This window comes from Mugil cephalus, chromosome 8 (genome assembly GCF_022458985.1).
Source record: "Mugil cephalus isolate CIBA_MC_2020 chromosome 8, CIBA_Mcephalus_1.1, whole genome shotgun sequence".
Lineage (NCBI taxonomy): Eukaryota > Metazoa > Chordata > Actinopteri > Mugiliformes > Mugilidae > Mugil > Mugil cephalus.
In genome coordinates, this window is record NC_061777.1 from 12,939,364 (window position 1) to 12,965,901 (window position 26,538).

Here is a 26,538-nt window from a genome sequence, read left to right on the forward strand (position 1 = left end):
AACATATCACATAATAAGAATAATAATCCTGGTGTTTAGAGTTAGAAAGAAACATTATTCATGAAGTTGTTTTGAATCTATGCGCTTTTAATTTTAAAGTCTCGACCGGAAAACCTGTGTTTTGGTTTTGGTAACTAGGCAACGAGACGCTTCATACCGGAGGAATCGTGTTTTTTTCCCCAGAGTTTTTCGTATGTTTATAAACTAAATAAATATTTAGCTTTAGGATCTGGTCCTAAACCCGTTATTAAAGGAGCTGACATTGTGGTAATGTGTGTTGGTTAATCGAGTTGCATTTTTTTTTTTTTTTTCATTCCTCACTCGTTTGCTAATTCAGCTATAAACTAAGTTTCCCGTTGGCGGTAATTTAGCGTCTGGCTAAACCGGCGAGAAAGCTTTCTGAACAAGTCAAAACCAGGATTAAACATCATGTCAGATGCTGGAGGTAAGGAGCAAGGGCCTTCCACAAGCGACCAATTTAAAAGTCATCATGGCGGTCGACCTGCAGGTCAAGATGAAGAAGAGAAGCAGAGAAAAAGATGCGACGAATCACCGGCGAGGGCAAGTGAAGGGAAAGGTGAAACGAAGCCTGGCATACTTAAGATGACTGGACAGTCTCAAGTCTACACTGCAACCAAAGACACGCTTTTCCAGAAGAAGGACACTCAGGCTGCAAGACATGCATTGGTAAGAATGTTGTTTAATGTTTATACTTATGCAACAACAACACTGTGAACTTTGACAGGTTAATGACATTTCTTAAAATTTACCCCCTGTCCAGTCACTTGAATGGGTCTACGGGATGAATCCTGTTCTTCCTGTCATCACGCTGCAAGACCATGACCAGTTGGTGGTCCTCTACGCTGGAGCTCACACCGGGATCATATACAATCACACCACAAACTCACAGCACTTACTTGAGGTAGAAATAAAAAGAAAACAAAAACAATTCTTCAACTTTATCACTGTTTGTTAAATCCACTGAGGAGATTAAGTCAGCGCTATGAGTAACCCGTCTACAGCTGTATATACAGTTCACTCACCACAATCAGTCATGTGAATCTGGGAATAATTAGAAAATATAAGGATTTGGAAGTTCAATACCCCAAGCTATGTTCACTGAAAAAAAAAAAAACGTAATCACAGATTCTGAATTTTGGAAATATAACCAATCAGCCAGCAAAACTGTAAAGATGACTGTGCAGTCGTATAGTCGTGTCTCAGAGGATGAGTATAATCAGTTCTCTCTCTCTCAGTTCTCAGCAGGAGAAACATGAGGTCAAACACATGGGGTGGGCTAATGAAACATTACAGAATCTGCAGGTTACAGATTGAGTCTTTTTCTCCAGGGTCACGCCAACCCCATCTCATGTATGTGTGTGAGTGAAGACAGACGCTGGATTGCGACAGCAGATCAGGGGTCAAACAGCCTGGTGATGATATGGGACTCCTACTCTGGGTATATCTTCATTCTACGCATGTTGCCTCATGTCTACGCGTTAGCTTTGCTCTTGATACTAATCCTGCGTGTGATAAATGTTCCAGTATTCCTGTACTCACATTATTTGATTGCCACACTGACTGGGGCGTTGCTGCAATGGCATTTTCAAGCGACACAAAACATCTGGTGACTCTCGGGGCTGAACAAGTTCAAGTGAGTATAATGAAAGTGACATATTCAGCAAAACAAAATTGTCTTTCTAAAATCAAATTCACCATATGATGATCTTTTCAGTGTGTGCGTATTTGGGATTGGACCAATGAAACACAAATGCCTCTGTGGTTTACTGAACTCAACCCTGCACATGGTTTTATGGTAAGTGAGCTTTGTTTCCTGTTAATATTTAAATATCCCATAACTTCATGGAAACTGAGGAGCTCACATTTTAAAATGTTCCATTGCATTTCAGGATAACATCAAGTTTAGACCAGACGAAAGCTCACAGCTGCTCAGCAGCAGCAAAACACATGTGTTATTCCTCAACACCGTAGGTCCAGCTGTTCTTTCTTATTGAAAAGTGAAATACAGCTGTTTTGTGTTTGTGAATTGCAGTAATTGGTGTGTCGTTTTCAGGCACAGGGGAGTCTGCAGTACACTGTCCTACAGCTCAAGAAAGTAAAAACCAACACCATCAAAATTTAGTAGAAAATGTTTGCAATTTGTCAGAGATGTTTCATTTCACCACAGCACTGAGTATTTGTTTTTGTGTTTGATCTGACCACCATTACAGTTCATTGAAGCTGCCCGTAGAAGGGATGCTGCTGAATTATTTGACTCTCGTCCTGATCCTGATCCCGCTGAAACTCAAAACCTGGCAAAGGTGTCTCTGAATCGGTCTGTGTTTCACCCAAGAAACCCTCAGATCCTGACAGGCGCTGGAAGCAGCCTTGTGGTGTGGGATGTAACGAGAAATCTAGCTACAGATAAGTGCGCACTAATTCCTCTCCAGCGACACTCGATCACTGCCATCACCGTAACTGACAGGTAACCACAGACAGAAATATCTGTTGTTGTTGTTGTCTGTTGAAAGATACACATATATTTACTGCATAAACGCTCTTTGTCTGTGTCATTTGATGTTGCAGCTTTATCATTACTGGTGATATTCGAGGCCAAATCCACTTTTATGACGAAGACTTCAAGTTTCTCACTTTGTACAATACATTCAACCTGGATGCTATTGTTTCCATTTCCTTTTCCAAAGAGCATACAGAAGGGTTCCTGAAAGACTGTGTTTTGAAGGACAAACCCTCAATTATCAGGTATAAAAAATGCTATTGATTTTATTGCAAGTCTAAACTGTAGTGTGCAGCAAAATTAAAATCCCAGGATAGTTTAAAAACCGACCTTTCTTTTTCCACAGGAACTTCGTTGTGTCCACAGCCAGCTCCTTAGTCGTACATGTGAATATAGAGACCCTCCGTTCTCACATCCTGCTGCATGAGTATCACGAGTCTCTAGATGCAGTCGCTTGCCATCCCAGTCAACCGGCTGTGGCCATGGGCAACCGCAGGGGCATTTTAAAAGTGTGGGACTATAACAACAAAGTTATCATTGGCAGGAGGGTCTTTGAGACTGAGAAGCAGATTCAGTGTGTCACTTTTGACCCCCAAGGTGAGCCAGTCCGTTTGCTAAAGGTCTTGAATGTGGAAAAACAAGAGCTATTAGACGTGAGAGTTTGCCTTTCGTCTCCAAACAGGATTGTACCTCGCAGTTGGCTTCGGCAGTGGAGCAGTTCACATACTGAATCCTACCTCTTTAAAGAGTGATCCCGAGGAATGCTTCCATCACACTAAAGACAGCATCCAGCACATCACCTTTTCCTCAGATACAAAGTATCTTGCCACTGCTGTGAGTTTTTTCCTTTCGGTTAAATCCAGTATTTTGGCTGTGATTAAGGACGGCAAATGAATAACTTCATGAAGGTTTTATGTCTATGTTCACTGTTAGGATGCCGGAGAAGCGGTGACCGTGTTCCGCTTACGTACTAGTAAAGGCTCTTTGCCTCGTTGGACGTATCTGGGCAGATACTTCTCTCACTACAAGCCCATCAAAGACCTTCTTTTTGGGGTTCACCTGGACAGCACCCAACCCAGACTGCTCTCTTTGGGAAAGGATCGCAGACTGGTTAGTCCATATTATCAGCTAATGTCTAATTAGTTAGTTGATACTGTTTTAATTGCATTTTTTAGTGCATTCAATCTCTCTCTGCAACTGTGGAACTAAAAAAAACAGGTGGAGTACGACCTGGAAAACAGCGATGTGAACCAGCTCATCATCTCGAGCTTGGACCGCATTGAACAAAGTGCTGTGCCAACGTGCATGACGTGGTATCCTCCCCTCACACCAGAGCAGTTTCTTCTCACTGCATCAGACCAATACAAGATGAAGCTCTTCAACAGCACCACAAAGATGTGCAGGTCTGTGAAAGAACGGGAAAAAAAATCAACAATTTTCTGTCGCCACAAATTACTGGAGAACATCATCGCATGTGTGTGTTACATGTTCTACCTAAACAGTAAGACTCTTCGTGGCCCGACATATGGCTCTCCCATCAAGCGAATGGTGGTTCTTCCCAAGTCTAAAGAACATGAGAAGAACTCTTACTACATGGTTTACATCACAGAGGACAAGGTCAGGGCTGGAACGTGTTTACAGGGTTTTATTAAGTTATTGCTTTTAATTCATTTGCGGTGTTTTATCAAATAACCTGCTTTACAATATGAAAACAAGCCCAGTGTCTAAACATTTTAAAGAAACCTATTGTGCCTTTTTTAATTGCATCATCTTGCAGATCCCAGCCTTGGAGTAGTTTATCTGTATAGTATTATTAACTCTTTTTCTTTATTAGCCTGCTGTGAGCTGAAAGTAAAGTCCTCCTCACGGTTCATATTACCACTGAGAATGTATTCCTTGTCCTCTAGGTGGGTCTCCAGATGCTGCCTCTGGATGGGAACCCCTTCAGGTCCAGTGCTCGGATCTGCCACCCAACAGGAGTGTCCACTTTTGCGTGTTCCTACGATGGCAAATTTGTTTTTACTGCAGGGGGTCCTGACTGCACCGTCCTTTCATGGGAAATAAACACCAAGTAAGGTTTAGAAATACCAAGCTGGGAGCTACAGAAAACGCTCTTTAACTATCTGTCTGCAATTGGTCCTCTCTCTTCTTGTGAACACAGTGTGTTGGAAGGTGCTGCTGCATTGGGTGGAAAGGACATGGAGCCTTTTTACAGTCTTTTAAGCGGAGGAAGAGACGGCAAGTTCTACAGAGTGAGTTAAAACGTGCTTCGCAATTGCCGAGCGTTAATTATGAATTACATCTATTATTTAAAGGATAAATCATGTGATCCCATTCAGTCGCCAGTATACTGGGAGAATGTGGGTTTTCTACAGAGTTTAATCTTAATGGTTGTCATGTGGATCTTGTGAGCACTCACGTGTAGATGGACGTCCAAGACTGACCTCTATACACGTTCCTCACTGTTCCATACAGTCAAGAGTCAAGTTTCTATTTCAATATTTAACAAAGAAGTTTGTGTTTACTTAAGTCATCCTACAGTTTTCCTTAAGGCTTCTCTAACAGAGAGAGCAAACACGAGAACTCTCTTATCTTTGCTGCCTTCACGGATGCCGATGAGGAACCACTTCTTACTTATAAACAACTTGTGTGTGGCCCTAGGAAGCATTACCCAAATAAGAAAATGACCTTCACGTGTTTATAACAACACCAGGTTTAAACTGTCATTTTTTTGTTTCTTTTCATAGTGACTATGACATATTGACACCATTTTTATTACTGTGACCACGCTAATTTTTTTTTTTATTAAAGTTTCACTTTCCTGTGTCCTTGAATAACATTAACCCTCAAAAGAATATAAAACCCTATAGACAATTGGAAAGGTGGTTCACGCTATTATTTTTGATGCTGGTTGCTTTTGAGAAGAAATGCAACCTCAAAGAGAGGCACACTATTATATAATAATACAACATATTAGCTTTTATTTAAAGTTGCATTGTCCTTTTGCAGTACATAATTTAAGCGAGACATTTAGGATGCTATTTGTCAGTGATCCAAGACTTTGTGTCTTTAGGTAATGGAGGACTTCTTTTACTTTTGCCAAATCTGTCATCATGGCACTGACTTGATGAAGAAAAATGTGTCCAACAAAATCCCCTTGTCAGAGGTTCCCTTTCTAGTGCGGGCTTTGGGCTACTTCCCTTCTGAACAAGAGGTACAGCACATCAAACACAGAAGCACTTTAACTCACAAAAACTTTAATGGCTGTTCGCTGTGTTATTTTCACCAGATAGAAAACATGCAAAATGAGGTCAAGTTCAGCAAGTATGCCACAAGTGGAAAATATGTGACCGAGATTAACTTGGAGGAGTTTATCAGGCTGTATGTAAACCACCGGCCAGCCTTCGGCATGTCCTGCACTGAGCTTGTTCAGGCTTTTCGTATCCTTGGTGAAGATGACGGCACAGGACATCCTGTTCTGCAGAGACATAAGCTCCTGGAGCTTCTGCAGGTTCGAGGTATGCTGCCTGCTTTGAACTGTGTCACTGTTGTCATGTTGCAGAGAGAAATCTTGATCCTGCTTCTTTATCAGAGAATCCTATTTAATATGTGCATAATTCGATTTCATTGACAGGAGAACAAATGACGGAGGAAGAGGTGGCAGAGTGTTTCACAACGCTTTTGGGTCTCAGTGAAGAAGAGGAAGAGGGAGACAAATCTGACAGTATGTTAAAAAAATAAAACATATGTACAAATTACAAACTCTTGTTTTTCACATAATCGCTGAGGATAAATTGTCCGTTTTTGATATGAGTGTGTACAGGTGGAGATCCAGAATGTTTACTGGAGTGTGCCATCCCGAATGAGATATCTCTGGAGACATTTACACACGACATCCTGGGCCTCCCGTCCACAGTCGAGCAAAGTGACAGGTCTTCCCCTCCAGAGTGATGGGAGCAGTAACCTGTCTGCTATGAAATGCAGTGTTGACTACAAGGCTTTAACCCTCTGCATGAGATCCTATTTAGTGTTAAAATGTGAATATGTATCTATGTTAACATGGAACATGTTTTGTTTGGGGGAAAAAACAGGTAAACACATTAATCAATAAGTGCTTTAACTTTTAATGCTCATTGACGTTAAGTAAGGTACTTTTTATTTAGATATTTCTGTTCAGTTATGTCATTTTCAAATGTATTTTCCAAATAAAGGCATTTCAAATCAGTGGTCATTTCCTCAGGAGACACAAACAATAGATAGATAGATAGATAGATAGATAGATAGATAGATAGATAGATAGATAGATAGATAGATAGATAGATAGATAGATAGATAGATAGATAGATAGATAGATAGATATTTGTCCTTCCTCACCTAGAAACAGATATGAAAGATATTTTAGTTATAGTATAATATATGTACATACAATACTGTGTAAGCAGTTTACATTAGTATGGTGGAAGTTGGGTGGAAATGTCTCATAGGTGCTTAATACATTGGTTCTGCATTGGTTACTTCAGGTTCCTCCAGCTGTTGAGGTTTATGCTGTTCCCAGGAAGCCAGTCATTACCACTTGTTTTGGGCCTGTCTAAAAATAACTTTTTTTGCTGGCAGAAGATCGAGAAGAACTAGTGACTATATTTGGAACAGACATTAAGTTTAACTGGGATGAACTTCTTTTTCGGGTTGTGTACTCAACTGTAAGTATTAAAACTAAATATTTATTTGGAATGCTAAGTTTATCTGCAAGGGTCAAAATGAGTAGTGAAGATGTTTGTATACAACATTGTTGACACGTGACTCCTAATAAAAATAAAATGGAAAAAAAAAATTACATGTTGATCATTTTGACTAACGTCCACTTGACAAAATATTAGACTAGTGAAAACGAATTGACTGTAATATAACAATCCCGCATGATGAACTGTTCAAATGTATGATTACTTTGGATGTAGTTTAATAAACTGAACTAAATGAACTCTAAAGTGTTTCTGCTGTTTAAAGAAACGTTGTCGATATAATAGAAACATGTACCGATATAATATCAGTACAGCTCAATAACTCTACAGAGGACAGCGTCCGTATTGAAGCCTTATATGACAAATAAACTGGTAATTGAGCGTACATCGAGTTCAATTTGTAGTCTGCTACATAAACATGCGTGGCCTGGGGGCGACCTTGAGTGGTCGGGTGGGCGGGGCTCTGACTCGGACCAATCAGAGACGCCTCTACACAGGAACTTCCGGCTCCGGACACAGAGGAGTGTTTCTTCTTGTCAGCTGGCCGCTGCGACTCGTAGCTACGTCAACTGTCTAGCGAGACAACAAGTTTACTTGGACCATTAAACAGCGTCCGTGGGCTTCAAAATGAGTCAAGCCAGAGCTGCGACTCCACGGCAGGAAGTTTGCACACTTTAACAGTCAAGCCCACGTTTTCCAGCGGCGTTCACGAGCCTAATGAGATGACAGTCGTATTGTCCTAGCTTGTTGGCTAACGTTAGCTATTTGTCTGGTGGTGAGTTTACCGACATGTCTGCTATTGAGATGTCTCTGAGGCAGAAATACCGTCGCCCACCGGCGACTATAAAGCAGGAGCAGGACGACGACTCGGACGCGGAGGAGACTCACCTGGGGCTGAGGAGGGTGGACGGGCTGGAGTCCCAAATCATCCACAGCGGACACTTCATGGTGTCCTCGCCCCACATCGAGCACCCCCCGAAGAAAGGCTACGACTTCGACACTGTAAACAAACAGACCTGTCAGACGTATCACTTCGGCAAGGCGAGCACGTCGCACCTCTCCATAGACGCGTCACTGACTAAACTGTTCGAGTGTATGACCCTTGCCTATAGGTGAGTTATCACACACCTCACCTGTGCACTCACTTACACTTTCACCCAGCTCACTGGGCTCTGTCAACGTGTAGTCACGAGTCCCCTCTTTGTGTAACTTCCTGCTTGACCACTCTTGATCTGTGGGGGGTTTAGTGCAGCAGTGAAAGTAGCACTGGTAAAAAAAATAATAAGTTCCTTATAAGGTAAGGTAAGGTAAGGGATATATTATGGTATGTGTCATTATCAGATAGTGCTTTGGCACTCTTTTATCTGTGTAGCTGATCAAGGTGGAACCCATTTAAACATACACTCATTTGCCAGTTCATTAGGTAAACTAGTGAACATCTAATATAGCTTCACGGAGGTTACGGTACTCGGCACTTGTTTAAAATAACCAAAGAGCTGTTAATTTACGTGTTTGTCACAGAGGATGTGGTCTGTCGTATTGAACTGGTGGTGAACTGTGTTGTTTTGTGCTGTTTCCATTGCTTTGACAAATCCATTTTAGTCAGTGGGCTAAGCTGAAAAACAGAAACACTTTTGTGTTTTAATTCACAAATGAGTTCGTTAAATTACCACTTTTCTTGCACATTTTCGACATAAAGTCACGAAGGAGGTTTTTAGAGCAGATGATCTACTTGTTTTCACTAGCGTTTTGGTGAGGGAGTATATTTTGCAATGGTGCATTCACGAAAAAGAAAAAAAGTCCCTTTTGATAATTGTGTAAATCAAACCGTTCAAAACAACAGTCAGAGAAATTTTGGTTTTGGTCCAAGATAAGCTGCCTGGAGAACTGAGCAAGGAGTGACATAATCTTTCTTTTATGAGAGGAGAAGAAATAATTGATAGATGTTAGCAAACACTGGCAGGTACAGTTCCTCCCTTGTGGGATCAAGGGTGGAAATGCACCAAGAGAGTCATCACGGCTTATAAATTGCGCAATGTTCCTGCCGAGCTGCTGATATGCAGTTAAATACTTCTTTTGATGCCTCAGGGAAAGTTTTCTGCAACGTTATCCTGGGGTCTAAGGTCTTATAATGATAATATGATATAATAATAAACTTAATTTGACATGTACCATGCAGCTCAAACCACTTCACAATAATATGCATTAAAAGAGTTGCATTCACAAATATATACCATCAGCCATAACATTATGGCCACCTGAATGCTGCCCGGTTATCATGGCCTGTCAGTGGATATATTAGACAGTAAGTGAACATTATTTCCTTAAGGAGGGAAAGAACCAGGAAAAATGTGCAGATTTGGACGACTTTAACCAGGACTAGACTGGGTCCTTGCTGCCGATAGTGGGCATGTGAACTTCAAAAGTGGACCATGGGGAGCAGTGAAAGAGTAGAGCCTGGTCTGATGCATCACATTGTTGTTTAAAATCATGTAAATGGCCAAATGCAACACTAATCTGGGGAACTCAAGGCACCAGGATGGGGAGAAGACACGCGAGTGGAGGCAGAGTGATGCTGTGGGCAATATGTGCTCCGAGACCTCCTGCTGTTCTATGTGGATGTTACTTATTCCTTATTCCTATATTTCTGCATGATTATAAAATTATTCAATCTGCAAATTATGTGAAACATGGAAAAGCAAGCACCAATTTACACCCATTAAAACTGTACACACAAACACACTGTGTTTGGTGGACTTGGTTCCTCGAGGCTGATGTTTTAGGATTACACGTGTCCTTAAAATTGACAGAACCGTTATAGGCGCCTCAGCTCTCATCTAATGTCACAAACTGTAATTTTTAATGGATTATTTGTTAATCCTAAATCAGGAGAGTTTTTTTCCACATCACTTTAGAACTAGATAGTCTGATTATTTAATGCCATTGATACGATTGTCCTATCACTGATAGTTTAATAGATGTGATCAAAATGCAGCACATGATTCTAAAAAGACAAACTAAAACCAGGATTGTTTACATGGCAGTTTTAAAGCAGGTCCACATGAAAGTCAAATTTTAATGTACCTGAGTAGAACCGCGTTACTTGTTTTTTTTTGTTTTTTCTGTCGATTGTTTGTAGCGTTGCTGCCAGCTGCTCCTCTGACTTTGCGAATGGCCCTAAATTGGAAGACTATTTATAGAGCTCCTAGTGTTCTGTTGTTGTCATTCATTCTATAAAGAGACGTAAGGGATATGTTACGCAAAAGAGCCTCGGCAGCGGCGGGGGTGGGGGGGTGTTTTTCAGGAATCACTATCTCATAAAATATAAAAGAGTTACTGCCGTCACAAATTTAAGATGATTAACAGTTAACAGTTTAAGATGATTAACAACTTAATGCTCATGCATTTAAAAGTAAATCACTGTTTTCTCCATTTATTAACTTAAAATGAACACCTCTATGGCAATGAGACACAGGCTACTACAGGAATGAGGTTGAATATATATTTTAAATTTTTATTATATATTATATTTACCTTTTTTTTTAAATTCAGAACGAGAACAATGGTGGATCTGAAGTTTTGCCTCTGTTCAATGCTCTCACTTACAGTGACGTACTCATTGTGACACTCAAGACTCATACAGTAAGCACTCAATGTAATGATGACAGGACAAAAAAAAAAAGGCCTGACGGAAAGACGGGCTGTAAAAGAAGCAAGACAGGAAGGATGGAACGAAGGAAACTGTCAGCTAATCCGTTTGGGTTTTGAAAAACATTGTTTGACAGTGGATCTCCAGCAGCCTGCTTTGAGTCGGCTCTGCTATTTATTATTGCCTGTTTGACTCTCCAGGGTATAAAAATATTTGGTGATGCTCACTGATACTGAACAGACTCTTTCTCCAACGTCTTGTAGTTGTAACACAGTTGTGTGATGTTCCTTCTTGGTTCCTGTGAGTCCTCGTGTCCATATTAGAGTGGTAACTGCTGATACGTCTACTGTTTGCTTTGCTTGTTTTGTTTCTTGATGTGCTCGTCAAGGTGACTTGTACCTTTTTAAATGTTGGACTGTAGTTTGTCTGCTGGTTATGTTACAGGTAAAGTGTGTGTATACTTTGTTTTAATGCTTTCACATGTTTAATTGACACCTTCATGCTCTGCTTTCTGACATTTTATTGAATGATGGACACTGACTCAGTGGCACAGGCATCACTGTTTGGTATTTTGAGGCTTGGGGACATGATCAAATCTCAGTATTTAGTCCAAAACTGTTTATAAAGTGACATTTCTTCCTGCTGGTGTCAAAGGTTTAAAGCTGCGCGGAACAGATTTACGATCAAACAAAAGTCCGTTGTGAGAGTAACACAAACTATAGCCAAGGGATCGTTTGATTGTTGCTGAGACGACGGGGATTTGCTTATACAAGTTAAACTTGTATTTGTTAAGCAGAACTTGATAAATGTCTCATCTTTGCAGCGGTAAGTTGGTGTCTCCCAAATGGAAGAACTTCAAAGGTCTAAAGCTGCTTTGGAGAGACAAGATCCGACTCAACAACGCCATATGGAGAGCCTGGTATATGCAATGTAAGAGCGCTGCGTTGTCTTTCCTTTGGTTTCCATTATTTGGTATTTAGTAAAGTGAGTTGAATTTAATGAAGGCGTGTCCTTGAAACTTTATCTGTAAAATCATAAACTATTGCAAACGGGGTCAAGCTTTGTACGAGGAGTGACCATTGAGTTCAGTCTGTGTTTCGTGTTTTCAGGACCTGGTGAAGCTACAGTTTGCATAATGTTCAGTTTTATAAATTACTGTAAATGTAATTTGATGGGGGAAAAAATAGGATTTGTGTAACTTCAGTTGTGTGTTGTTGTTTTTTTACACACAGATGTGGAAAGAAGGGAGAATCCTGTTTGTCATTTTGTGACACCCCTGGATGGAAGCATGGAGCTGGATGTCCATCGTCCTGCAGAGGTGACGATCATTGTGAGAAGTAACCGACAGTAACAGGGACTTTGTTGTTGTTTTGTCCCGTTGTCTCTCTAACACTTGTCCTTTAGTTTCGTGTTTCCTTTGCCATTTCCTTCCTTTGTGCGGTGTACTTTTAGTTCAGTTCCCGTCTCACTCTTTCTTCTGCAGGCCGTTGCCACAGAGGGGAAATGCTGGAAAAGAAGAATTGAAATTGTCATACGAGAATATCACAAGTGGAGGACATATTTTAAGAAAAGGGTACAGTTTTTCCAATTGTTATAGACACAATCCTGTTCCCTACGTAGCTCACACTATTTTTTTTTTTTTTTTTATAGCTACAAAAGCACAAGGATGACGACCTTTCAAGCTTACTTACGGTATGCAAGTATAAGCTTAAGTTTGAACATGATTATTACTGTGAACATCTGATTGAGCAGAAGTTAATACTCATGAAAATAACACATGCTAACCCTGTCACATTCAGAATAAGTCTTTGCTTTTTAATTAATTATTTTCACTGTGCACACTAAGTACTTCTGTCCACTTACATCTAATCTTGTAAGTGGACAAAAGTCGGGATGACTCTTAAGTGCCAGCTTGTAATTGTACATTATATACACACAGTACTGTGCAAACGTTTCCTGCACTATGGACAAAGCCAGAAGAATAAGAATAGAATTTGTCAAACCCTGCATGAGCAAACTTATGAAACTGCACCAGTTTTTCTTTGTACCACTGCACAGTTTTATTTTTTTTCTCCAAGCATCTCAAAGGACGTACTACAGTTTCTCTGTGGATGTCCTCTGTCTCTTTATATAACCCCAGGCTGAGTGGGTGATGTTGAGATCAGGGCTCTGTCTGTTGCAGGACAGTAGCTGTGTGTCTTGAGTCGTTGCTCAATGCTGCAGAGTTCTCAAAACGTTTGTGCAGTACTGTGCACGTAAATAAAGAATCATTTCAAGACCTAGTGCATGACTTACATTAGAGTCATCCTTTGTGGGCTGTACACAGCACTGCATGCGTTTGTCATTAACTGGCTTGCTGGTTACATTTTGGATACTCAAAGGGGCCAGCGGAGCAGTTTTCGCTGTTTGGGGAAGTCTCTCCAGACATGCTCCGTGTCTCCTTTTATCAGGATGAAGAGAGTGCGGCGCGCCGCGGGCCTCGTAGGCATTATGAAGCGCCCGCCCCCATGGAGATGGACCCGCTCTTCGACATGGACGTTCTGATGTCTGAGTTTTCAGACACATTGTTCTCTACGTTGGCCTCGCACCAGCCCATAGCCTGGCCCAATCCAAGGGAAATTGGTGAGAAAAGAGATATTTTATGAAGACAGCAGGGTCTTCCCAATCTTCCCACCGTTATATTTTTATTTAATAGTTCATTTTAGCTAAACTGTTTACTATTTGTTCACAAACTACTTTAAATTATGCAGCATCCCTGTGTAATGTCTGCTTGAGACTATAAGCAATTATGCAATTAATACTGTCACGTCGTCCCCTCTGCTCCCTCTACACGTGTTTCCATCTTCAACAGCTCATGCAGGGAATGCAGACATGATCCAACCAGGACTCATCCCCTTACAGCCCAACCTAGACTTCATGGACTCCTTTGATCCACTACAAGGTAGCAGCAAGGCATCACCCATAGCGGCAGAAGCGTTATACACAAACTAATAGTTCACACTGTGCAGGAAATCAAGCGCACATGTTCTAGTAACTCTACTACAGCAGTTGGCTTAGCTTAAAACGTAGTGTGGTTTTACTAACCTCCAGCTAACATAGAGACTCTTGTTCCAGACTTATTTCACAGCCTCCGTCAGCCCGTCTTCCCCTCTGTTTCTCCCACTCCATCATCTGTCACCCCACTACCCAGCAGCAGTACTCAGTCACAGGTAAACACCGACTCAAGGCTCAGTCCCTAACACACACCACTATCAAGAGAGGGTTTTTTTTTTTTTTTTTGTGACAGTTTTCACCACATCCTCTGCCACCTTTCTTTCCTGATGTAGTTCCACAAAATATGTAACCTAATAATATTACTAAACTTGATTTATGGAGAATTTTTCGTTCACGACTCGCACAAAGTGATTAACATTAAATGTATATTCCTGTGGCGGACGCCAGTGGCGGAGGACACAGAAACTTGGCGGCGGAAACTTTCTCCGAACACAAGTTATACGACTGTATCTACGAACCTCCTCGGTTAACCTTTCCTGTCTCGATGTGTTTTATCTTTATTGATCCAAAACAATCAACTTGTCTCTTGCGGCGCATAGTTAGATTTCTGGGGAGGTGCACTTCAGCTACAGCAAAGTCTTAATAATGATCAATGACCAACAATAATTATTTGAATTTTGGGTCATCACCCAATTTAATTACAAGAAGTAGTAAATTGCACACACCTCTGTAAACCACTGGATAAATGAGGCAATTTACAGAAATGAGACATTAAATGTTTATGTGCCTCTGAAGGCAGTAACACTTAAAATATATTAATATTGTGTCAGGTGAATTAAAAAGTATAAATAGAGCTGTTCTGAGACAGATTTGTTTTAGTCATCTGTGTTGCACTTTCGTTTAATAATGAGAAACATGCTGACGTGTAAAGAAAACATTAAAAGCTGTAGAACATTGGTCTTCAACAGGTGGTCTGCAACCTCTAGGGGGTCTGCAGAGGTACTGCAAGGGGGTCCATAATCTTTAGTTGATTAGACTCTTTTATATTTATTGTATTTTTGTAATTTCTTTAAATACCTATTAATACTGAATGCAAAATTATAATAATGTATATTTATAAATAGCAGTAGGCCGAGTTTAATATAGAACACATATAGTAGCCTTGTGAATCTCTCCATCGGTTTGGGGTCCTTGACCTGAAAAACGTTGAAGGCCCCTGATGTAAAATATCTAGTATGACAGCTCGTTTTGTCAGATTGAAAAGTTCCTGCTGTCATGTGTCTGTTCTTTATCATACTGCATTATAAGACATAACTAAGTGTATTTGTTTCCAACCTTTTGTCGTCCCTTGCCAGGCTCAGTTAATGCCCTCCATGCAGCTCTCAAGCAACCACATCACTCCCTCTGGCCCCCTTCCCATCCCCTCTCAAATGGCCAGTCAGACCAGTCCAACAGGTGGCGGCGGTGATGCTTCCTATGTACAGAACTATATGCCCCTGTTTCCCGGACAGGTGGCGACCGGCGATCAAGCAGCAGTAGTTTCCTCTCAGCCGCTATCGCACGACCCTCTGGTGCAGTGCCTTCCAGGTCAGGACATGGTCTCTGCAGGATCCATGGTTCCCTCTCCCTTAGACAACAGCTCAGCTCTGGATGAGGCTGTTTCACCGTCCGTGATCACACACACGGCCTCCTCCACCGTCAACGACACGGTCACCACCTTCAGCCACAGCTCAGACTATAGCTCCATATCCCCCCAACCGCCACCGCCTCTTCCTTCCCAACTTCAACCCCTGGCTCCGTTACCCTCCATGCCTGTCCAGCACCCTCAGACCTTTGCCCTGCCTCGCCCTTTTCCGTCATCCGGTCCCAACAAATCCCGGCCCATGCAAAGGATTGCTCCTGCGAACCCCCTTCCCTCCTCCCACCTCATCCTCACAGGTCGGTGATTTTTTTGATTTTTTTTTAAACTCAACATCTCGGTTTATTTATTATAGAAGAAAATGTTGAGAGTGTCATTTGATTACCACACGATAGCGCTCAAGTCTTACTAGTTCAGTCATGCTGACTGACGATCATAATGATCTGAACCACTGTAGCCTCAACACCACTCGTAATGAAGTCATTTGCAGTAGTGCTATACCCTGCTAAATCTTTTTGAATAAATGACCAGATGTCAAAAATGATGAACTTATTTCTGAGCGTACGTGCGCATAAATCTTCGCAGCCCCTTTCCCAGGTCATGCCAATGCTGTGATAGTCACACCGACACCCCTGAAAGCAGACGTCTCTAACACTAGTATGGTCATCGCACCTTCTCATCTTGCAGCGGTATGTTTTCAGCGTCCTCCTCACTAATGTTTTGTTTTGTTAAGTGTGCAGGGAAATACGTTTCATTTCATTTTACATGTCGTCTTCACTGTCTTTCCTCAGGCTTCTGGATTTCACGTTTTGCCTCAGACGCAGAAATCTCCCCAGTCGATCAAAGAAAAGTCGTACTCTTCCAGCCGCAAAAATCAGAAAGCTTCCTCTACAGTTGGTGAGAATTCACCCTAATCAGAAAGCATGTCAAACTACAAAGCCCGTCATGTCTTAAAAAAAAAAATAACATAAAATAAAATGTGTCTTTTCAGTTCACAGTCAACCAGGATCTGGACAAGGATCCCCATGTGGGTTAGATCAAGTTCCTAGTCCCCAGTCAATAATCAGCAGCACAGCTCTTATAAAGAATGAGCACAATCAGGTTAGTGTGTGATAATGTTTTGTTTTTTTTAACACTCATTAAAGGATTATCTTCTATATGTCACTATTGAAGTAGAGCTTTCTCTCTCTCTCTCTTTTTTTTTTATTAATATACATCTGTGTCATATTTTCACTCATTGCAGGGCCGAAGGACAACTCACATATCTGCTGAGCAGAAGAGACGCTCAAACATCAACATTGGCTTTAAGACGCTCTGTAACCTGGTTCCCACCCTAAAGGCACAATCAAATGTAAGTGTGTGTATCCATAATTAGACCTGGGTATGTTTGTGCAAAGTGTGATTGTGAATCTGATTACATGTACTGTATTTTGTGCGTTTAGATCAGTAATGCAGTCACATTACAGAAGACAGTGGAGCACATTGGAAAGCTCCAGCAGGAGAGGCAGCAGATTCAGGAAGAGGTCAAGAGACTACGGGAGGAGATAGAGGACCTCAACACTTCCATCAAGTATGATAAAACGCACACACACACACACACACACACACACACATATATTATTATTGCTTTTATAAATGAAATCACGTTGTTTAGTGTTTTTTTTTTTTTTTTATTAACAAAAAACAAAAAACAACTATTTCATGTCCAAGTGAAAACTGATTTTTACAAAGTGATATCAGTTAATTAAAACTTATAATGAAGAAAATATGATTGCATAAATATTCACCCCCTTTAAAGTGATAGACCTAATTCAGCTGACGCCCGGTTCACGAATGCTGGTAGTCTGCTGGAGATCACCCAAGTGCAGTGAGTGTGTCTTAAGTGGCTGTAGTAGCAACTCAGGGAGAAGATTATTGAAAAGTGGAAGTCGGGGGATGGCTACAAAAAAATTAGCAACTCACTGAACATTCCCTGTTCAGTTCAGTTAAATCCATCATAAAGAAATGGAAAGAGTACGGCACCTGTGTAAATCTGCCTAGAGCTGGACGTCCTCCCAAACTGAGTGACCGGGCAAAAAGGAGACCGGTGAGGGAGGCCACCAAGACACCTGCGACCACTCTGAAGGAGTTAAAAGCTTCAGTGGTTGAGGTGCCACAACTGTTGCCCAAGTTCTTCACCAGTCAAAGCTGTATGGGAGAGTGGCAAAAAAAACAAAAAAAACAACTGTTGAAAAAGGCTCATATCAAAGCCCGACTCAAGTTCAGCCAAAAGCACGTGAGAGGCTCCACGGTCAACTAGAGGAATGTTCTTTGGTACAAAAATGAGACAAAAATTGAGCTTTTTGGCTGTCAGACTAGGCAACCGACCAGCCCCTCCACACCACCATAAACACACCATCCCCACTGTAAAGCATGGTGGTGGCAGCATCACGCTGCAGGGATGCGTCTCAGCAGCAGGTCCTGGAAGGCTTGTTAAGGTAGAGGGGAAAATGAATGCAGCATCATATTAGCCAAATCCTGGAAGACAATCTGATTCTGTCTACAACAGAGCTCCATCTTGGGAGAAGATATGTTTTCCAACAAGACAACGACCCAAAGCATACGGCAAAAACTACACAAAAACTGTTTGAAGATCACCATGTGGATGTTCTGGAGTGGCCGAGTCAAAGCCCACACCTCAGTCCGATAGAGAATTTGTGGCAGGACTTGAAAAGATCTGTTCACGCCTGATCTCAGAGCAACCTGACTCGCTTGCTTGAGCAGTTTTGCAAGAAAAAATACAAACCTGATTGACAAGTATCCACACAGACTCAATGCTGCGGTTGCAGCCTAAGGCGCATCTACTAAATATTAACTTGAAGAGGGTGAATATTTATGCAATCATGTATTTTGCACTATTAGTTTTAATTAATGGACGTTACTTTATAAAAATCAGTTTTCAGTTTCGACATTAAGGAGTTTTTATTTATTTATTTATTGTCTAAAAAGTCAAATTGTGTTGGGTCATGATTTTATTTGTAAAAGCAATAAAAGGAGAAAACATCAGGTGAATACTTTTTATAGGCCGTGTATGTACATATACACATATGTATTTGTGACTCCTCTCATTATATACACACAATTTGTGTTCTCTCTCTCCTCATCCAAAGCTTTTGTCAGGAGCAGCTGCCTGCGACAGGAGTGCCCGTGAGGCGGCATCGCGTCGACCACATGCAAGAGAAGTTCAGTGAATACGTGAAGAACCGCACTCTTCAGGACTGGAAGTTCTGGATTGTATCCTTCAATGTGTTCGCGCTAACACCATTAGCTGCTTATAGAGCGTATGAACGTGACATCACAGCGAGCGGAAGTTTCCGTGGTTACAACCGCTGAGTGGCATAAAGTGACAGTTGAACATGGAGATTAGCAGCATTATTTTGAATCAAAGGCTTTAATAGCTTCTAAATTGTAAAGTTAATTTAAAAAAATGGGGAAGAGCTGTTGTGCGATGGACTGTACCAACAGATTTGAAAAGCAGTCAGAGATACCAGCCAAAGAAAAGAGATGTAAGTGGATCGCTGGCACCCAGGCACTGAAATCTGGTGTTGTGGTTCACATTTAGTGTCAGGTGATGTTAATTTATACCGTATTTTTTTGATGAAGTCTTACCTTAAGTTACTTCTGAAGTCACGTTCTGGAGAGCTGCCAGATACGTTTGTCGATGTTGTTGTTTTAGCTTAGTTAAGGTCGACGGTAACTATTTCAGTTTTAAGAATAAGCAAAAATAAAACAATAAATGGAATATTTGTGATCACTCCTCATCATCCTTTTCATGTCCGTTCAGACGCTACAGTCTTATACGGCTAACGTTAAGCTAACGTAAAGCTCTTAGAGGTAGCATCTTTTATTTAGCTTCATTTATCATATTGAAATGTCATGAAACCAACTGAAACCGAGGCTAATCCGCTCGTTGTCGAGTCCAGTTTTCCCTTCATTTGATCGATAATCCACATTTTCCAAGTCTCGCTGTTACATGTCACTGTGTTTTTTGCCACTCAGGGGGACGTGGTCCCAGGCGGCTGTGATGTCAGCGCATACCCTCAGTTACAAAACACATGTATGGTCGACAAAGTGTGGTTTGTCCAGACCTGCACTACAGCAAATGTGGACATAATATAGAAAAGCTCACACAACTGAATCATAGCGAACTGAGACCCAAACAGGCGGGGCCGTCTGTTCCTCTACGGGCCACTGGTGATGGAGAGATCAAGTGGGAATGCAGAATGTACATTTATTGTTTAAACACAAGTATTTTGGCGGTTAAATTCAGAGGAGCAACGGTATCATGGGGGCGAAGGAAAGTGGAGACAGGGGTCCAGGAATACAGATGCTGTTGGTGGTGGAGGAAGAAGGACTACCAGTGGAGACGGGGAGGAGGAGGGTTGCATGATAAATAGCCTCAAAGCAGAGAGACGGATTTACAATGAATTTAAAGCAACTTATGGTGAAAATGTGGGAAAGTGAAAGAGATGAGGAAATGAGAAGGGTTCCTTTGTGAACTTCTTGTCTTACGCCTCTTACGCCAAAACAATGCAGGGATTCATTTAGTTCTCATACTTTTACATAAGTTTTAATGCGTTTGTCTCACTTTGTATCGACTTTGTATCGATCCTTGACCGTGCTGCATTGTAGTTCAGCATCATCATCAAACCGCTCTTCGAGTCATTCAACGGGATGGTGTCGACGGCGAGCAGAGCAGAGCTGTGTCAAACCACTCTTCAATGGCTTGATCGTCATTGCTCCCTTCCGGCGCTCAGACCGAGTAAGCAAAACGCTGCTTTTCTTGCAAACACACACGCGGGGGTTCACGCGCAAATCAAAAGGGATTGTACATGAACACTCCACTTACTCTGCAGTTTTGGATTTTTTTGCAGTCCCCATTGGGCTTCCTTCCAACTGCAGGCAGTTATCAGTATTTCATTTACTCATCATTTTCTGCTTTTTATCTGTCACTATCTGTGTTTTTTTGCCTTTTTCCTGTTTCAGCCTTGCCACCACAGGAAATTCAACAATGCTTCTAATGTTTTTAATAATACACACTCTCACTCCAGCAGTAATGATCACACTTTCCGCTAATAATATTTTTTCACCTCCCACTGGGTCGGAGCAGTAGGTCTTCCCTCCAAAGTCTGAATTAAGCGATTTGTGGATCTGATAGTGTAAAGTGACGTCAAAAGATTGCTATCATTCAGTCACAGTTTAAGCTTGATGGAGGGCGGGCCCGTGCCTCTGTAGAAAACCGTGAAAAATAAAGGTTATCACTCCAGTTTTTTATTCCATGTGTAGTGGGACTCTCCCCTCAAATTCACTGAGTCAAATCTGTGTCCGGCAGGGAAATCTTTTGCATACATTGGCATATTTACAAAAAAAATTTTTTTAAAAATCCCCAATCGTCAACATAACATACAGAGTCCTTGCAGTTTGTGGTAAATGCAGCAGATATGGAAAAGTTAAATAGAAAACTAGCTTCTTTTTACACAATAGCACTGAAATCATCCAAAACTTTCTTTTGCGATGCCAAGGGACAAACTCACTAAGGACGAGACTGAAGACTGCGCAGAGTCCATCACACGTCCCACAGCTTTGGTTCTTTAATCCTTGTAATCAACCCCACGTTTAGATAAATAAAGATAAAATACTACAAAACAGCCACCACCAGGAAAATGACTCCACACGCTTAGAAAAACATACGTTCATATAGAAAAAAAAAACATTAAGCAACAAAACTGATATCAACAAACGCTGAAAAAAAATGTTTTCACCAGAGTTCTCTTTATTTATTTATTTATTTTGTCGGTGGTCAGCAGACCAGTCGGAACGCCACCATACAAAGGGTCACCTCCCTGTTGTGCAGGTTTGACGCAGGTTTAAAGCAATGCAAATCAAGCAGTTAATATATGATCCTTGGCGAGACCGTGGGCTTTAGTGTACCGTGTTGTGTTACAGTCTGGTTATGCTCATTCACGTGTTTTTTTTGTTTTTTGTTTTTTCCAGTGGTGCTTAGTACCCTTCGCCAGCTGAGCACAACCACGTCCATTCTCAGTGATCCATCCCTGCTTCCTGAAGAAGCCATCCAGTCCGTCACACACACAGATCTTTAGCCTCGCCCTCATCAGCGGCTGAGGTCACCCAACGAACCCAATGAACTTTTTTATCAGGGGCAAAAAAAAAACAACAACAACATATCACTAGTTTTCCTTAAAGCCTCTCAGAGAGATCACCAAGTCTTCCACGGGTGCACAAATTGAAGATCGATGCAGACTAGGGCACGTGTGCGTTTGCTCTTTTGTACATTGATTCTTCGCAGGGAGCGCTCGCCGAGCCCAGCGGTGGTGCAAAAACGGCTTTCATCGTTGGATTAACTACTGCTACTACCCTCATCTCCTTCAGGTGACAATCTTCTAATACCTTTCGGAAGCCGGTACTTGTGGTTTATCTCTTGAACAACAATATATATTTAGATGTAAATGATGTAAATGATGCAAAGTCACAACATTGTGTCAAAAAGGGAAATATTGAGTGAATGTTAATTGTGTGTCCTCTCCTGGATGTGTAAAGTGCGTGGATATGACTTTTTTGTTTTGTTTTGTTTGTTTTTCGACCGGGGGGTTGGGGGGCAGAAAGGTCTCCTACCAGGGTGCAAGGGATCGCCTGAAACATGTTGAACACTCGTGTCTAATCAATGCCAGAAGGATGTGAGCTATTTTCTTCATTTACTCAGGTGAATGTTTTTTTTTTTCTGTTTTTGCCAGTTAACTATAGTTGTTTCCTGGTGTTTTTTTGTTTTTATCCGTCCATGTTGATCCTCTGCCTAACTGCAAATCACACTCATCTTAGATCTGTTACACAAAATGAGTTTCTACGGAGCAGATCACAGCGCGGTGGAGCGATATTACTTCATAGCCCTCATAGGGAGCATACCTGAAATATTAGTACAGATTATACATATTATATATACGATATTCACATGTACAGTGTTAAAAGATCAACAGGGGTCTGTTCTGTTCTGTTCTGTGTTAGTCGCTCAGGGCTAATTATCTTAAACTCATTTGTGAACAAATCAAGCCGGGTTCCTTCTCAGCAGTAAAGACGTGTTCGTAAGGGTACAGGTTACACTAATTCAGGAGGAAGACACAGAAACACACGAAAAGCCATGGCGTAGACTAGTTCATCCAGCTGTACACCTTATTAGTTGTGTTACTGACATAATGTTGGACGGACCACTCCGATCTGTTGGCAACTTGAGAATGAGATACCATGCAGGTGGTGGTTGGCTTGTTTGGCACACGTCAGCCTTAAGGTCAAAGTGTCCTTACCTGTGATCATGGCAGGCTGATTTGTCTTTTGTTATATTGTTATTGTTGTTGTTGTTGTTGTTATTATTATTTGAGGTTCAGCACTCCTCAGGCAGAATTTTGCTTCCTTTTTTTTGTAGAACGGCTGAGTTTACGTAACAATGCACAATTTTTATTTGACAAATGTGCATCCTTTTTTGGGGAGGGAGGGGCGGGTGCGCAGTTTTTATTGTGAATTGCAAGTTTCTTTAATGGGAGACTTTCCTTTTCTACATTGTGATTTACCTGTCAGTGTATAGGCTGCTCAAAATACCATGAGACAGAAAAAACTGTCATTAAAAAAAAAAACAAAAACAACAAAATAACTCTTTTACAATTCCACAACCTTATGTTGTGTTGCAAATCAAAGTTCAGTGCACCTCTGAGTGCAGCTGTGGCTTTAACCGCTTCAAAGCTTGACAGCATGACAAAAGCAACAGTGTTCTGCTGCAGTTTAGCATCTGACGTTTCATAATTTCATTGTTTTTTCCCCCCACTCTCATCCATTGATTTCACCGTGTTTGTCACACCAGAGCTGAGAGATTTATACCGTTTCTGTGAGTGTGGTTTTAGCCAGATGATGTCTGACAGCAGCAAGTCTATATCAGATCTGCCTTTGTTGATTCTCCCCGCGTTAAGGATTTTGTTTGTTTTAAGAAGAAAATATATTTTCATATGCTGCATATGAGTTTTTTTTGTGTTTATTTTTTTTTTGTGTTCTCTTCATAAGTTCCCAAATGTCTACATGAAACATGTAGGCTAATATTTTAAAAAATGCCTTAACTGATTCTGAATCACAATAAACGCAACAAAGACGAACTTTTCAGTGTCTTTTCACTTTTATTTAATATTAAATAAATAACAGGTTCTCAACCATATAAAATATATAAATAAATAACTTAAGTGTGCTTTAAATAAATAAGTATGTTAAACAGGAGTTTCCTTGAGTCGTATTTGCACACGCTGGAGCAGGCACTTGGCGGCCAGGGCGCGCTCGGACATTTTTTTAAACTCAGGTAGACTACAGTTCGTTTCTGGAGTGTATGTTCCTGGAAGTTCACCGGCTAAGTCTTCAGCGTACTGGCTGGCCTCCATCAGGTCTTCGCTCAGCGCAGGGATCCAGCGGGAGATTTGCTTCATAACGCAGACGTAGGAGGAGAGGTCCTTGCCGGCGGGCTGGTGTGGCCAGAGCGCCTCCGTCGCATTCAGGTACGCACAGGAAATGTTGACAGGTAGAATGGGTGAATCCTGCAGGATAAAGAAAAATACGATTAGTAGCTGTCAGTAGGTAAGTGAAAGCCTACTATTTCGGTGTTACACAAGTTATAACCAGCTTTGCAAGACTGAACTAAACAACTTTTTTTTTTTTTGCGCTTGAAATGACAAAAAGTTTTATTAAATTCTTAATCCTGCTTCGCTGCATGACCTGTGGATGTAACATCCCTAATGCCAGTGAAAGCACTCTTAAAAGCCGACAAAAAAAAAACGTAACCTAGTCATAAAAAGCTGTGTTTCTTATGAGTGTCGGGCTACTTACGAAATATTTCAGTGCATCCACGATGATCTCGTCTATGTCCTGCAGCACCCTCTGTTTTGGTCCCTCTGCAGGTCGGCAGTCTGATCGGGCAGTGAGCAGGCACAGGTAGACGACGATAGAAACTGGAAATTGAAAATGGATTAGACTGAAGCACAAGCACAAGCGCAGAGGACTGAGCTGCAATCTTTACTAGCGGGTTTCAGTGTTGCGCAACTTCTGAGTATCTGATATCTGACATGTGGTGGGACCGGTTGTTTGAATAACAGAAGCGGGATCGTGAGCCGTACCCTACCACAGCCCCTATCAAAAATAACATGCACCCATTAATAGCCTGCATTACTGTAATGCCACAATAATAATTAATTACGTTTGGTAATTTGAGCCTTTGTAAAACGTGATTGATAATCGACTATCACCCTGCATCCTCTCTCTGGTTTGGCTATCTTCCTCTCGATCTTCCTGCCACAAACTTTGTGTTCTGTCAGCTTTGGTTTGTTTTCTCGGATGTACCAAATACTGGTTGACTGAGAAGCTCAGCGACGTAAGAACCAAAACACACAGAGTCTACCTCCCAGTAAGAGGCATGCACTGATCCATTTAACAGTTTAAACTGAATATTGGACCAGTGCGGACCCCTGACATAAGAGGTTTCATATAAAGTATTTTTTTTTTTTAAAAAAACTCTCGCAACGACCCAGCGCATCTTTCTGCATTGCTGCTGGCCTGCACCGGGAAAGAGATTGGTTTTTAAATAGGGACGGCCACACCGTCCTCTCTACTGAAAGCAACGAGACTAATTGACAAGACCCACGTGTGCGCACCATGCGTCAGGTAACGCGTTTAAACTTGCAAAGTTTTAAATGGTTTAAATAAAACGCACTAAGATCATGTCCGAAAATCGTAATAAATGCACTGTTATTAGTAGTAGTAGCATAGTTCTTAATAATAATTAATGTTAGTGTACATTAAATGTTTGGGGTGCTCGAGGATCTCTAAAAAAAAAAAAAAAAAGCATCTAAAATCGCTTCTACTTACCAGCGCGGAGATCCATTACTGTGGCAGACTTTAGTCACAAGCAGACTGTGGTGTGATACTATTCTGATCCATAGTAGCTGGGTCACTTTTATTCGGATATTTCTTAGATAAAGATCAACTTGTCAATATTTTCCTCAGAGCGTGGTAGTCACAGAAAAGAGGTTTCTGGGGGTTCCCTCTTAGGAATATCTGGTCTAGAAAAACCTACACGTACCGTAACATGCCTACAGCAGACTAGATTAGATCTGAATTAAGTGACTAGTTTTACTCAAGTAGATGCAAAAGGCTGATTGAAGGCAGATTGTAAACTCTCCCTCTTTTTATTGCTCTGTATGGTATATGTTTCAATTATCAACAAAATGCAAACGCTAACACAGACATGAAGATGATCACGTGAAATAATGGAAATAGTGACATATTAATTAAAAGTGCCACTACTCCTTCATTAAATAATCTTTAATGTTGTCAGACATTGCTACTTCAAGGCAAACACATTGCATAATTGTATAATTTTATACTGGATTGGATGTGAAATGTCATGTTTGACCTGCTATTGGTGTACCTTTCAAAATAAATAAAGAAATGAATAAAAATTAAACCACTTTCTTTCTGGTGTGAGTTTATATACAGAACACACGTGTGGGGTTTGCTTCACTCTCAGTGGATCCTCATAATTTCATATCCCTGTTAAAAGGCCAGCATTTGGTCTTAAATCCAGGATTAAGGTTTTGGGATTAGGTAGCAGTGTGAAGGACTTAACGGGCCCCTAACATTTAACTGATGCTTCACCTGACATATTACATGTAAAATAAATTATGACTGAATAAAGAGGCCATGTTAAGCTTAAAACACACCACTGTACATCAAACTTTCCAGATACTTTGTTCTTAAACATCAGGTAAAATGAGAGAGAATGAGTCCTGTAGCTCCAACAGCAGGTGGTGAACTGTCTCCGGCCTCCACACAAGATTGACCTCCAGGTCACAGCAGAATTCCTGCTTATAGAAACACAGTATGTCTACACTCAACAGAGTTTCTCCTACATAAGCAGCGT

The 26,538-nt window shown here is 41.2% G+C and overlaps 2 protein-coding genes and 1 long non-coding RNA gene across 7 annotated transcripts; 2 read left to right on the plus strand and 1 right to left on the minus strand.

Annotated features, from left to right (window-relative positions):
* Window positions 1–32: 32 nt before the first annotated feature.
* Window positions 33–6,742, plus strand: cfap251 (cilia and flagella associated protein 251). 3 transcript variants are annotated; one of them, XM_047590792.1, is made up of 20 exons: window positions 35–687; window positions 782–922; window positions 1,350–1,459; window positions 1,546–1,654; window positions 1,736–1,816; window positions 1,911–1,988; window positions 2,075–2,116; window positions 2,232–2,485; window positions 2,587–2,763; window positions 2,865–3,115; window positions 3,201–3,352; window positions 3,452–3,628; window positions 3,737–3,921; window positions 4,021–4,135; window positions 4,426–4,589; window positions 4,680–4,770; window positions 5,592–5,732; window positions 5,808–6,036; window positions 6,153–6,242; window positions 6,333–6,742. In XM_047590792.1, exons 1-20 carry the CDS (start codon window positions 430–432, stop codon window positions 6,467–6,469), a joined length of 2,982 nt encoding a protein of 993 aa, XP_047446748.1. In that variant the 5' UTR covers window positions 35–429; the 3' UTR covers window positions 6,470–6,742. The 3 variants fall into 3 exon arrangements, with proteins under 3 accessions (XP_047446750.1, XP_047446747.1, XP_047446748.1); XM_047590794.1 differs by lacking the exon at window positions 5,592–5,732 and having other exon boundaries at window positions 33–687; XM_047590791.1 differs by having other exon boundaries at window positions 34–687; window positions 5,592–6,036.
* Window positions 6,743–6,899: 157 nt separating this feature from the next.
* On the plus strand, window positions 6,900–23,731 carry LOC125011592 (MLX interacting protein). 3 transcript variants are annotated; one of them, XM_047590795.1, is made up of 17 exons: window positions 6,900–8,369; window positions 11,730–11,836; window positions 12,139–12,224; window positions 12,390–12,479; window positions 12,557–12,598; window positions 13,288–13,528; window positions 13,758–13,847; window positions 14,021–14,115; window positions 15,256–15,838; window positions 16,125–16,228; window positions 16,331–16,436; window positions 16,531–16,640; window positions 16,783–16,890; window positions 16,982–17,109; window positions 18,689–18,812; window positions 20,211–20,340; window positions 21,573–23,731. In XM_047590795.1, the coding sequence occupies exons 1-17, from the start codon at window positions 8,047–8,049 to the stop codon at window positions 21,677–21,679; spliced, it is 2,574 nt and encodes an 857-aa protein (XP_047446751.1). In that variant the 5' UTR covers window positions 6,900–8,046; the 3' UTR covers window positions 21,680–23,731. The 3 variants fall into 3 exon arrangements, with proteins under 3 accessions (XP_047446751.1, XP_047446752.1, XP_047446753.1); XM_047590796.1 differs by having other exon boundaries at window positions 16,137–16,228; XM_047590797.1 differs by having other exon boundaries at window positions 13,357–13,528.
* LOC125011596 lies at window positions 23,403–25,944 on the minus strand. The gene is made up of 2 exons (XR_007113208.1): window positions 24,450–25,944; window positions 23,403–24,160 (listed from the first exon to the last, which is right to left on the minus strand). It is a non-coding gene; the product is annotated as an uncharacterized LOC125011596 (long non-coding RNA).
* Between the last annotated feature and the right edge of the window lie 594 nt (window positions 25,945–26,538).